At 40.7% G+C, this 13,769-nt stretch overlaps 1 protein-coding gene across 1 annotated transcript; it reads right to left on the bottom strand.

The window, feature by feature from the left end:
- Positions 1–95: 95 nt before the first annotated feature.
- Positions 96–8,475, bottom strand: RBBP9 (RB binding protein 9, serine hydrolase). The gene is made up of 5 exons (XM_045980911.1): positions 8,316–8,475; positions 7,100–7,142; positions 6,168–6,273; positions 3,559–3,644; positions 96–3,174 (listed from the first exon to the last, which is right to left on the bottom strand). Exons 1-5 carry the CDS (start codon positions 8,412–8,414, stop codon positions 2,948–2,950), a joined length of 561 nt encoding a protein of 186 aa, XP_045836867.1. The 5' UTR covers positions 8,415–8,475; the 3' UTR covers positions 96–2,947.
- Between the last annotated feature and the right edge of the window lie 5,294 nt (positions 8,476–13,769).

Below are 13,769 nucleotides of genomic sequence, written 5' to 3'. Positions count from 1 at the left end.
GAAGATAAAGAAGAATCTAGGAGCCTGAAACTACAACACCCCCAGAGAGCGCGGGAATAGTAACATTATCTGTCCTTGGGACCTGGCCTGTCATGAAGGTGCTAGTCTTATTTAATGAGAAAACTGAACTTGGGGGAGAGGTACAGGTGGGGAGAAGGAAGCAGTTCATGCATTAAATACAGACTTTGCCTTGTGTCTTGACAGCCAAAGATTTTAAAGCTTACAATCAGAGACCACAACATAAATGCTTTTCCCTCAGCATGTTTTTCATTCTGAATAGTAGCTGAAGGAGAAAAGAGACAAAAATACTGTGCCTTTAATACATAGTTAAGTGGATATTTACCCGTCAGAAGCAAACTGTGACTAAAACAAATTATGGAACTGTTGACTCCTGACCCGAAAAAATCAAATTATGAGTGAAGTCCTAATCCTTACAGTTGATTTCCATTTAGTATAAGATATTTTGGTCACCTAAGTATAGATATTCCCTGGAGTCTGTTAGGGCCCCTCAACTCTGTTTAATAATGATTCATTGGGAGTCAATCATGAGAGACCATGATTCAGTGATTTAAATGGATAGTTTATGTGGGATTCTTCTATAAAACTCCTCTGAGCTTAATCTGGTGAAGAATAAATTTTATGCAGCCAGGATTTTTATGGCGATCAACTGAGTAAATGAGTCAAACAGTTTCAAGTTGAGTGACTTTTACTTTGAACCATTATTATTACATGGTGGGTAGGAAGAATAAAAATACATGTCCTAGGCTACTGCTGTCCCACAAACTTTTTATAAGGGTGACAGTATTCCATATCTATTATTCAACAAGGCAGCCACTAGTCACCTGTGGCTGTTAAAACTTGAAATGTGTGAATTTCAAGTGTGAATGAAGAACTGAATTTTTAATCTTCTAGCTCCCTGTGGTTATTGGCTACTATATTGGATAACACAACTAGGTCTAGATTAATTATAGGAATGAAGAATATCATATTAACTGTTATTTGTATAAGTTTGTAATTTTTTATGGCTTTTTTAAAAAAAGATTTTATTTATTCATTCGACAGAGATTACAAGTAGGCAGAGAGGCAGGCAGAGACAAAGAGAGTGGGAAGCAGGCTGCCCGCTGAGCAGAGAGCCTGATGCAGGGCTCCATCCCAGGACCCTGGGATCACGACCCTAGCCGAAGGCAGAGGCTTTAACCCATTGAGCCACCCAGGTGCCCCAGTTTGTAATATTTTGACAAAGGACTTCAGAAAACAAGACTGAGAGTAAGTAGAGCAGTGACTAATTCCAAATAATCCAAATAGAATCAAATTTTGGTTATAGGCTTGATCAAATTATTGCTAAACAACCTCTTTAAGAAAATTATTATTCAACTGATTTATTGAATTTGCTTTTCACTAACAAATCAAATGAGTTGTTTTAATTCTTAATTTTTTAAATTATAAAAGTAATACATGTTCACTATAATAAACTCAAATACCCAGGTAAATAAAAAGGAGACTCCCACCACACCTATCTAAAATTCTCATTCCCAAAAGATAATTGCCATTAAATGTTGAGAGTCTTTATCTTTTTCTCTTTGATCGCATTTAGAAACCAAGACTTTTCAGGTTAAACTGATGGCTTTGAATCTCCTTTAGACATAAACAGGGAATTCACATCTTTGCAGCAAACATCAGGTTCTGCAACATCAAGTATGAAGTTACTGGAAGTTGCTTGAGGCAATACTTAGGGATCATAATAGCCAAAAAATTTTGGGAAATAAAAAGCATTTTTTTGAGGGAATATGATCAGAAAAAAAAAAATCATGGAATAAGGCTTAAAATCATGGAATAAGGCCTAAATGAGAGCCAAAGGACCATGGGAGTTAAAAGGTAGAATTCTTTACAGAACAAAATTTGAGGTATGGAAAGATTCTTTTAAAAAATAGTTAAGATTTTGTAACAAAATCCAAATTATTCCCATGATTGCATCCTTTGACATTATGTTCATTTCTTATGCTTCACAAAGAATCATTTAAAGCATGTGGCTAAGTCAGTCCTAATGACAGAGGTCACAAATGGGTGACTTGGACTTTGTGTGTCTTGCAGTGTTTGTAAATTTTTTATTTACGCTGTCACTGCCAAATTACATCATCCATATGAATTGTGTATACAAACATATATATAGTCCCTAAATATAAAAACCACTGCATAGAGTTTTTTCCTTGAAAAATCAGAAAATTGGCAATACCCTTCCCCCTTCCCACATGGCAACAATTTAGAAAAGGCATGAGTTCCCCATGTTGCCCTAATCACCACCACTCTAGTCTAGCACAGATCTGATTGGCTGTGCTCATATGTATGTCCAGGTTGGGCTTATGGTCACTGTCTGACCTGGCAGACCCGACTCTTAGTTATGTATGGATCATTCTTCCTCAACATGAAGGACTGGGGCAGGGTGTCAAAGATGGGGGCCCTGGTCTGGGTTTTAATGTCCTGGGCCAGCCCAAAATAGCTAGTGGTTTGAGTTCTAAGCCAGCACTCTGGACCTTTAGTCAGGTTTTCTTTCCTCCCAAAATAACAAAAGGTTCATTCCAAAGAGGAGTACCACTCCTACAACATACACAGAACTACTTCGTTTTAATCTGGTCTGGGAATCAGGAAACCTGGATTCCAGTTCTGCTTATTCACTTTGGACAGATAATGGTAGATAAACTGTCCTTATGCCCCAAATCAAATGGGAAAAACACTGCTTCAGTTCATAGCAGTTTGTGAGATATAGACCCTATGGAAAATGAAAATGCTGTTTCTAACTTATTTTGAACATTGAACTTGTGTTTTTTTCAGAACTTAATTTGATTTATGTGTCCACTAATCATCTGGTCACAGATGATTTTTACCTATTAATAACCTGATGATTGCTCTGTCTGTATACTGGAATGCAAAATAGCAGAAACCATCCTGTCTATGCTGGTACTTTGAGCATAGACTTTACCACACTAATCAGTTCATGAAACTCCACATTCTGAAAGTGGCCATGGTCAGTGAATTTGTACAATCTGGCTTCCAGCCTATCAGCCACTTCCTGTTGTTCCTTCCAGGGAAGGAAAGGATCATCAGTGGAGCCGAACTGTACAATGTGAGGGCAGTTGGCTTTGATCTTCTCCCACTGCCAGGGACGGTTGAAGTATCCTATGGGAAAAAAACATACATATATAACCTATTACCACCCATGGATAATTTCCATTCTAGCCACTGTAAAATATCTAGCAAAGACCATAGCAGAGACACAAAGATTCAGTGCCTACGTGCGAGTTAGAAGTCCTTTAGTTTTCAAATCTGTAGAGCTCCATACCATAGCCACTTGGGAAGAGGGGGTACATGGCTCAGATAAAATCAGGGTTCAATGTATTAGGAAGTGGTCTATCACCTCTCAAAGGGCCTAATTTGCATCTAAAGAAGGGCAGTAAATGTTTCTCAAATGCTACTAGAGGGTTCAGTGCTGTGTAAACTGAACAAGCATCCCTGTGACTAGAGGAAGGGCTTTTCTGTATTGGTTCCTGCCTTCAAACTTACCACTGGCCCGCTCATTTTCATCCCCCAAGTCAGAGGTGTATGCGGACACTAACACAATAGCATATACTTGGTGTGTTTCTGCATACCTGAAGAAAGAGAAATGATGTCAGCTAACACTTAGTGTTAAATCTTACTGCCAAAAAATAAAACAAAACAAAACCAAACCTGAAAACTCATTTGATTCAGTTTACAGAAAGCAGGTGCTATCACTTGTTGAGTTTAACATGAAAAATTGGAAGGAATCTGCAGAACTACAAGCCCAGTGTTAATGGCTTACCCTTGGCCACTTGGTGAGTTTCTACTCATTTTTTCAAGGTAGTCCAAACCTCTTTGGTAATCCTTTCCAAAAAAACAAAGTGTAATCATTCTCTTTGATGTGCCTATTAACCTACCTTCAGTGTGCATCAGCATTGCTTTGTTGGTCAACCTGTAGATTCAGCCCCAGAACAACTGATGCAGAGGCTTGATACAAGGCCCAGGAATCTGCATTTTAAGGCATGACACCTTCTTCAACCCAGATGACAAATGCCAGTGATCTGTGAACCATATTTTTAAGAAATTCTGTACCATGATGGAAATGTACCTCTTTTGCCACACACTACATTGCATTAGAGTAATTGTTTGTGTCATATTATATCTATCTTCTCCAATAAACCTTCAGCTCCTTAAGGGCAGGTGTGAGTCTCCTTGATCTTTGTGACCCTGGTGCCTAGTATAGTGCCTGGCAAACAGACACTCAACTATTTGCAGAAGGTTCTGCTCACTCAGCAAAGACTAGCCTAGGGAAAGATGTAGAGTGGTCATTGTTTCCAGAGGCCAGGAAAGATTTAGGGTTGGTATTTTGTTTTCAGCCTAAACTTTTTGTCCAGCCATTTGTTGTTTTGTTTTGTTTGGTGAAAAAAAGTGGTTTCAATAAAGAATGGGCACAGAACCCGTGGGCAGAAAGAGCTGCTGTTCCAACATTTGTTTTGAAAAATTTCAAACCTAGAACAAGCACCTATTCGTTTATTTTACCACATTTCACACCTAAACATGTCAACATGTATCCCCTAAGAACAAGGTAGTCTCATATATCTGCAGTGCCATTATTACAGATAGTGCATTTAGCATAGAAACGGTAATACTATCTGTATTCATTTTTTCCCCAGTTGTACCAAAAATGTTCTTTAAAACTGCTTTTCAATCCTAGATAAAGATCATACACTGCATTTGGTTTTCACGACTCACTAGTCACTTAAATTTTTTGTTTGAAATGACATTGACATTTGTTAAGACTTTAAGCCAGTTGTCTTGTACATCATACCCTAAACTGAATTTGGCTGTATTCCTCGAGATCAGAGGTTAGAGGTTAAACATTTTTGGCAAGAATACTACATAGGCAACGTGTCCATCCCACTCCGTCCCATCAGAGACACACAATGCCAGAGTCCCTTTACTGGTGAGATTAAGTGTGATTACTTAGGGTGAGTGCTATCAGATATCCCTTGTAGACACAACTGTCCCCTTCGTGAATAGTAAGTAAGCTGTGGGGTGGTCCTCTGTGACTCTCAATCTCCCGTTCCCCTATCAGTCTCCTGTTCCCTTACAGTACCCCATAGTTTTGGCATCTATTTTCTCCTTGCCTACCTTAACTCTAGAAGTTAATTTTTAGAAGTTTGCAAACAATCCCACAGTAAGTTTCAGGGATTTTTTTAAAAGAAGACACAACTTTAGTAGCCCATGGCCTGAGAAAAATTCAGTGGCCTTGGGTTGGTACAGATTTCAGCATAAAGGGATTTCTTCATTTTCCAGACAACCCTAGCAGTTTATAAACATTAGGACTATACAGAAATTCTGTACCTCCACATTGGGAAGCATTATCTCAGAGCTTTGGATGGTGTGGCAGAAAGATTATGGAATCTGGCAAGGTTCTCTGACAAGCAATTCATAGGACACCCTGAGCAACTGCTTGGGTCAAGGGGCTACACAAAAACTATACTCCTAGCAAATATGGAAGAAACTCAACCCTAATACACTTACTCAGCCAGTAAGTCCTATCCTCTAGGCCTTATAAGCTTAAAGGGAGAGAGACCTGATGTTCCAAGAGCATCAGGGAAGCACCATGAATCCTAAGGACCTGTGGGTGGGGGCAGAGGGGCGGGGGGGGGGGGTGGCAAGGAGGTAACAGCCTCCACCCTCCAACAAATATTTACTGAGCACCTACAATATATTCCAGACACTCTTCTAGGTGTCTGGTTTCAGAGTGAACAAAATCCCACCCTCACAGAGCTCATATTTCTACTGGCTGGAGACAGACAAATAAACAGGACATCAGGTGGTGAAAAGTGCTATAGATAAAAAGGGGGATACCAAGATATAAAGGGGATAGGAGCCAGTGGAGTGAAGTTGCTGTTTCATCTGAAGTGACTAGAGAAGGCCTCAGTGGAAAGAGACATTAGAGCCTTAAAGAAGAGAAATCCATACAAGTAGCTAGGAATAGAGTATTTCACGTAAAACAATGGCAAACACAGGCCTAAGGCAGGTGCACACTTGGCATGTTCAAGGAATTGCAATGAGGTCTGCAAACCGGCTGGAGCCCACATCGGGGGAGAATTCAGCAAGGATCGCACCTCATTGCTGCAATGGCCCCAGAACTGTGTCCTATGATGATGGTCTTCTCATCACAGTGCAGCTCCGCCTCCATGAAGGGCAGCCAGATGCTCTCTCGAGCTGTAACTAAGGTTCAGGGTAAAGAAAGAGTGTCATTTGATAGGACAGTCTTATAGTCTAATGCTGTCCCACCTTTCTAATCAATGACTACTCAGCACTTCTCAATTTAAGAACTGCAGGACCAAATGGGAGATGGGGCTGTTTTAACAGAGCCAATGACGTACTGGCTGTTGTTGCTATGTTGCTGTTTGAAAGACTCAGATCCACAGTGTTGGTCTATCTATCTATCCATCTATCTATCTGATTTTGCTTTTATTTTTCACCATGTTCTTATAATAAAATGCCGAGGAAATAAAAATATAACTCTGAAGCTTTAATGTGAACTTTCAAACTTAAGAAAAAGAACTCTAGACCACATTCTCAAATTCATGCGCACATATATTCTTTTTTCCCCAAAAAATTTCCTGACACAGGTCATAGGCACAGTCAGAACAAAAGTGGCATAACTGTTACATTTTGAAATAATCCAATCTCCTATAGGTGCTGTAAAGTTTTATCGTATCTCTGTCTCACATGAAACACCCATAAATTTTGCCTGAAAATATCTGTTGACCTCAAGAAGGGAAAACCGAGTGACCTGCAAAGTTGAAAATCAAATTTTACCAAGCCCAGGTGTTTTCTTGATCCTTACTAGAATTTTCTAGAATATTTTTTTCTAGAATATTTAGTTATTAGAATAAAATAACTTTTCCCTAAACTACTTGCCATCATTCATTCTTAGGTATATATTCCCTTTGGCTTCTCTGGTATGATACTCTTGTTCTCTACCAGGAAAATGATAAGATCAAAACCCAACAAGATGAGGCTATTTAAAAACATGTTTAAAACTTACTTGGGTCAGGCATGTTTTTAGCCAAACACTGGAAACCAGGTATCTATGATATGAGGGGAAAAAAAAGCTATAATAAAGATCTTAATTACAACTAATATGCTAATAAGAAATGAGACACCTGATATGATCTTTATCAATTCAATAAATATTTGCTTATATTATGAAATAAAGTGAGTTAAGTGCCACAGGATTACATATGAACACAAAATCCCTCCAGTGATAAACTCCACCTGTCTGTATTTCTATATGTAGCTAGCTCTGTAGGTCTCTATATACAGAGACCTATATCCACATTTTTATATCTTTGTTTATTGCTGTAAACAGATACTGTAGAGGTATCATGAATGAATGCAGTCTAGACAAACTGACTGTAGTCAGACTGTGTCCTAGGGATTAGGTAAAACATGGTACAGAAACATAGAAGAGAAAGTTGGAGATCCCACCCTCTTGGACAGCTTCAGCCCTGATCTTTTTGGTTTGTAGCTCTGACCTTGGTTTTCAGCCACAGCCCTGGAACTTTATTCTAGAAACGTACTCTAGAGCTCTAGAGGATGGCAATCCAGGAAGCAGTCCTATTGCCTGATTATGGAAGAGGTTAAAAAAAAAAAATCAAGATGCACAATAGCTGGTCATTTTCATAAAGCTCATAAAGAAGCCAAATTAAATATATTGTTCAAAGCACACAAGACGGGTAATGAAAAAGATTTCAGGATGGTAGGGAAATGGGTTTCGAAGGTATTGTTAATGTTGCAGATTCTAGTTTGGTGATGGAGCTTCAGGTATTCATTACATTATACTTCATAATTTACATATATGTTACATACAGCTTTTGAACGTATCAAATATTACATATTGATGTTTTAAAAATCAGAGACAGGGAGCAGAGAAGCAGATATACAATCATCTGAACTAGGGGCACATGCAGGGAAACGGAGGGGGCTCTAGGAAGTGGTGCCTTGTACTCTTAGTGCCGGAGCCCTCAGAGAAGTCTTCCAGGCAGTTTCACCCACCAAAATTCCCACCACTAGTACTAGAGTTCGAGACAGCGCAGCAGGGAGAGGCATGAAAACACACTGGCCTTTGCTGAAGGGGGTGTGTTGGGGTGGGGTAGGGGCTGGTGAACACACGTTCCAACTTCAGTCCTCCGAGCCCTCCATCCCTTCCGTCCCCTCGGGCTCCAAGCTGACTTCCCAGAGCAGCCAGACGTGTCTCTTACCTGCTCCAGCCCCTTCTTCACCCAGCCGTACCAGCCATGGGTGGCCACATCGCCGCCTCCGTTCCCGGGAACAATAACTGCCTTGCTTGGGGAAGCCATGAGCTCACTGGGTCCGAATTCGCCCAGTAGCGGAACCTGTAGTGCCGGGAGCCCAAGACTGAATCCGCCGAGGAGTCTGCGCCATGGCATTCTGGGAATTGTAGTTCTGGGAGCCCGTGGGTCCGCTCGTGGACTCCCGCGGTACTTACCGCACGCACATGGTGGCCAAAGCAAACCCGGGAGTTTCCATCATATGTGAACCATCTTCCGCTTGCCTCTTACGCTAGTCCCCTCACCACCTTATATAGGACAGCTGTGACATGCCCAGAATTTGTTCTCTCTTTACTACAATTACCATTGTATTTCTATAGGAAAGTGTGTTTTTAGTTCCAATACACGGAAATAACCTATTATGAGTTGAGGACTCCTGAAATTCTTATTACTTTTCCTTCTCATTTCAAAACATTTGTTAGTACAATAGTTACTGTCAGCCCTGGTTGTTATTTTTCATCGCTTTAAATGCTGTCTTTTTAAAAGGTGCACATGGATAAGATTCATACTCAAACCAGTTTAGAGACTGGGGAAACTGAGGTAGCAATGAAGTAGTGTAGCACCTATTATATTAAATGCAGTCCTGAAATTTTAGGAACCAGTCGTGCCTCGCAGATATATCTAAATCTTTTATTTTTCTTAAAGATTTTGTTTATTTGAAAGAGAGGGAGAGAGAGAGAGAGAACGAGCAGGGAGGGAGGGATAGAGGGAGAAGAAGACTCCCGCTGAGCTGGGAGCCCCACATGGGGCTTGGTCCCAGGACTGCAGGATCACAGTCGGAGCTGAAGGCAGCCGTTTAACCGAATGAGCCACCCAGGCATCCCTACTTTTATATTGAGATGGGCAGAAGTGTGTATGTGTGGTTATAAATGGGAATAAACATGCAGCACCTCTGTAGCTCAGTGGGTTAAAAAAGTGGCTGACTTTGGCTTGGTCATGATCTTGGGGTCCTGGGATAGAGCCCAGACCCAGGTGGCCTCCTGGCTCAGCAGGGAGTCCGCTTGTCCCTAGGTCTCCCTCTGCCCCTAGTCCCCTCATGCTCTCTCTCTCAAATAAATCACTAAAATCTTTTAAAATAAAGAAACCAAATAAATGGGAATGAATAGAAAAGTGCTTCTTTCTTGCCCCTCCCACGGACTTACTCACTGTGTACATGACAGGTACTTCAGTATCTGTTACTGAGGAACACTCTCAGGCAGTTTATATTTTGAACAGGCACAAGCAGGTGATCAAGGATACACTGCCCCACCACCACGTTCTTTAGTAAGAGCCAGACATACTCTTTCTTCTTGAACCTCAGACTCTGAATTTTCTTTAAAAGGTCAATATTCGGGGCACCTGGGTGGCTCAGTGGGTTAAAGCCTCTGCCTTTGGCTCTGGTCATGATTCCAGGGCCCTGGGATCAAGCCCCGCATTGGGGGGTCTCTGCTCAGCAGGGAGCCTGCTTCCTCATCTCTCTCTCTCTCTCTGCCTGCCTCTCTGCCTACTTGTGATCTCTGTCAAATAAATAAAATCTTTAAAAAAAAAAAGTCAATGTTATTGGATGCCTGGGTGGCTCAGCTGGTTAAGCTGCAGTCTTCTGCTCAGGTCATGATCCCAGAGTCCTGGGATCAAGTCCCGCATTGGGCTCCTTGCTCGGCAGGGAGCCTGCTTCTCTCTTCGACTCTGCCTGCTTGTGCGCGCGCTCTCTCTCTCTCTCTGACAAATAAATAAGTAAATAAAATCTTTTAAAAAAGTAAAAGTTCAATATTATTGAATTTTAAATGTAACCTTATTCACTTCAGAAGGGATGAATAACTGAGACACACACCACCATGGATTGATCTCAAAATAATTGTGCTGAGTGAAAGATAAAACTAGACAAAAAAAGAGAACATACCATATTATTCCACTTATTTAAAACTATGGAAAATACCAGCAGCACAAGGAAACATTATACATGCTCATTATCCTGATTGTGGTGATGGAAGTCAAAAGTTAATAAATTGTACATTTTAGGGCACCTGGGTGGATCAATTGGTTAAGGACTGCCTTTGGCTCAGGTCATGATCCTGGAGTCCCAGGATCCAGTCCTACATCAGGCTCCCAGCTCAGCGGGGAGTCTGCTTCTCCCTCTGACCTTTCCCCTTCTCATGCTGTCTCTCTTTCTCTTTCTCTGTCTCTCAAATAAATAAATAAAATTTAAAAATATATATATAGTACACTGTAAATTTGTGCAACTTACTGTGTGTCAATTATACCACAATGAAGCTGTTTAAAATTTAAATATAAATTAAAACAATCACAGGCATTCCTGTAGCCTAGAGATTTCTTGCTTCGTGGTGTTTGTTTTTTTTTTTAAGGTTTTATTTATTTATTTGACAGACAAAGATCACAAGTAGGCAGAGAGGCAGGCAGAGAGAGAGAGAGGAGGAAGTAGGCTCCCTGCTGAGCAGAGAGTCCGACTCGGGGCTCGATTCCAGGACCCTGAGATCATGACCTGAGCCAAAAGCAGAGGCTTTAACCCACTGAGCCACCCAGATGCCCCTGCTTCGTGGTTTTTAGTTCAATAAACAGTGACATTCCATTAACAGGAACTGTGGGCTGAAAAAGGATCTATCCTTCTTTAAGATTTAAGATTTGTCTTTCTTCTCAGTCGCAAGGTAATTGGCTCTTCCTTCGAGGAGAAAAATAAGGTAATGGTCTCAAATGTCATCTTTCTCAGGTTGTCTTTGTCAACAATGATTGCAAAGATTATGTACTTACACATAAATCCACCTTGTTTTCTTTTTTACTTTCTATCTCTTGGACAAGCATTTTTCTGAGCTTGTCATTATCAAAGAATAAATAGCTTGGTTTCAAAACTAAAATCATTTTTACGAATCAAAAAAATGAAAATGCACATTTATGTCTGGTATATCATTTGCTAATATTGAAAGAGCCATTCTTAAGAACTTGACAAAACCATTTTCATTTTTCTTTTATTTAAGAGTTTATTTTAAGTAATCTCTACACCCAACATGGGGCTTGAACTCATGAGTCCAAGATCAAGAGATGGATACTTTACCAACTGAGCCAGCCAGGCACCACTCATTTTCATTTTTCTGACAGACTCAGCCATCAGTCTCTATGGCTCTCTTTCTGAATCACCTTCCTTTCCCTGAACTTTTCTTTCCGGGTCAGAATCTCTTCTTTATGCAATTTGCCTCTGATTCTCCAAACTCACAGGTTAGACATTCTACCCTCTTCTATGGTTCCTTTTCTATTTCTTTCACTTAGTATTATTGTTTTAACCACTAAGAAGGAAAATATAAGGAAAGCTTCTTTGGAGTCCTGAAGGACACATGGGAGTTAAGTGAGAAAAGAAGGGAGGCAACCAATGATGTGGAAATGTTGGGGTTTAAAGCAAAGGGTCAAGAAAGAATTCTTGAGATGTCTTTGGTCCCCAAAGGTGGTTTTATTAAAGCATGGGGACAGGACCCATGGGCAGAAAGAGCTGCCCTGAGTTTGTGAGGAGCAACTGATTATATTTAAAGTTGGAATTGGGGGTTAGGGATAGTGTAAGTCTCTAAGGAATTTTGGAAGCAAGGTTTCCAAGACCCTGAGGAGGCTAGCTATTGTCAGGAAAAAGTCAGTTATTACGATTTAGTAAAACCCTAACCATGAGACCCTTCAGTGGGCTGTTTGCTTGGAGGATGATTGCTAAATAGATCTTGGGTGTAGAAATAAAGGAAGTTTCCAAAGGAATTTTTATATGTTAAAGGATCAGGAGGTTGGGATAATGTTAAGCTAAGATTGACTTTTGCCCTTAGCAAGTATTAACATCCAGGCTGTTGAGTTCCTAGAGGAAGGTCAATTTGCCTGTTCCAAGGACTTGTCAATGGGCTGCAAGTAGTAAAGAAATTTTCATTTTTTCCTTTTGCCTTTGTTACCCCCATAAACCAGATTGTTCTTGGCAGTGTGGAGGGCATGCACAAGGGCACAGAGGTGAGACAGCAACATAGGCTAGGAAAGACAACTGGTTCAGTGCTGTAGAATTGAAGTAAGTAGATCATGGAGGCCCTTGTACAGCAAGATGGGGCATCTACTTTATCCTGTAAGTGACTGAAACCCAGGTAGAGGTTTTTTGGGTTTTGGGGGTTTGTTTGGTTTTTTTTGTTTTGTTTTGTTTTGTTTTTTGCCAGGTAGAGTTTTAAACAAGGGATGATCTGGGTCAGATGTGTGACTCTGAAAAATCCATCTAGCAATCAAAGTGAGATTTGGGTTTGACAAAATTTGGGGAGAGAGATCATTCTGGGGGGCTGTTATCATAATTGAACGAAAAAGAATGAGGGCTTGAAATAAGTAGATAGATGGAACTGAGAAATAATTAGAATAAAAAAATCAACAGGACCAAGTGATTCATTATTAGTTTCAAGTTTGGGGTGTCAGAGATGTAGGGGAAGAAAAAATATCTTTTCCTTCGATCCTTCTAGGTTCTTGGCTGGGACTCTGAAACAAAAAACATATGAACAAGAGAAAAGCATACAAATTGATTTTTAAATTTTTTTTATTTATTTGACAGCGATCACAAGCAGGCAGAGAGGCAGGAAGAGAGAAGGGAGGAAGCAGGCTCCCTGCTAAGCAGAGAGCCTGATGCGGGGCTCAATCCTAAGACCCTGGGATCATGACCTGAGCCAAAGGCAGAGGCTTTAACCCACTGAGCCACCCAGGCGCCCTACAAATTGATTTTTAAGTATGTTTTACATGACATAGGAGCCTTCATAAAGAAATGACAACCCAACAAAGCAGTTAAACCAGATTATTTTTATGTGGCAAAGAGTGGTAGGTAGTGAAGAAAATTCAATGGGATAAAAAGATATGAGCTAAGGGTAGTAAGCAGAAAAAAACTTAGCAAGGCCTGTTCATTCTGATTCCTCTCTTCATCTAAGGGAAGTATATGCAAAACTACCTCCAAAGGGTGAAGGAGGCATAAGACAAAGAAAAAGCCCAGTAAGTCCAGCTTGACAAGAGATGATTTACTAAAGAGACTTTAGTTTGGGTGGCTGCAAGATGAGTAGATCTGTGCAGCCCCACCTCTCATAAGACTTGCTTTTTTTTTTTTTTTTTTTTTTAGCCCTAGAGGCAGGGAAGTATGTCCTGGGAGACCATCCCCAGGGGAAATGTTTGAAAATAGTTGTGTCATTTCATAGTCATAACTCCACAGCCTGTAAAGGATGTCATGCCTCAAGGGTGTACTCAAGGGTGGGGTTAGACAAAAAGAAGGTGTGCGGGGGCAGCTATGCTGAAGGCTTCAGTTACAAAGAGATAGTCATGGTGGATTCACCCAAGACAGTGCTAGTCCAGCTCACAGAGCGCCCCTCTGTCTGCAGAGGTAACAGATGT

The sequence above is a fragment of the Meles meles genome, chromosome 16, assembly GCF_922984935.1.
Source record: "Meles meles chromosome 16, mMelMel3.1 paternal haplotype, whole genome shotgun sequence".
Classification (NCBI taxonomy): Eukaryota; Metazoa; Chordata; class Mammalia; order Carnivora; family Mustelidae; genus Meles; species Meles meles.
This window is presented reverse-complemented; position numbering and strand designations above follow the sequence as displayed.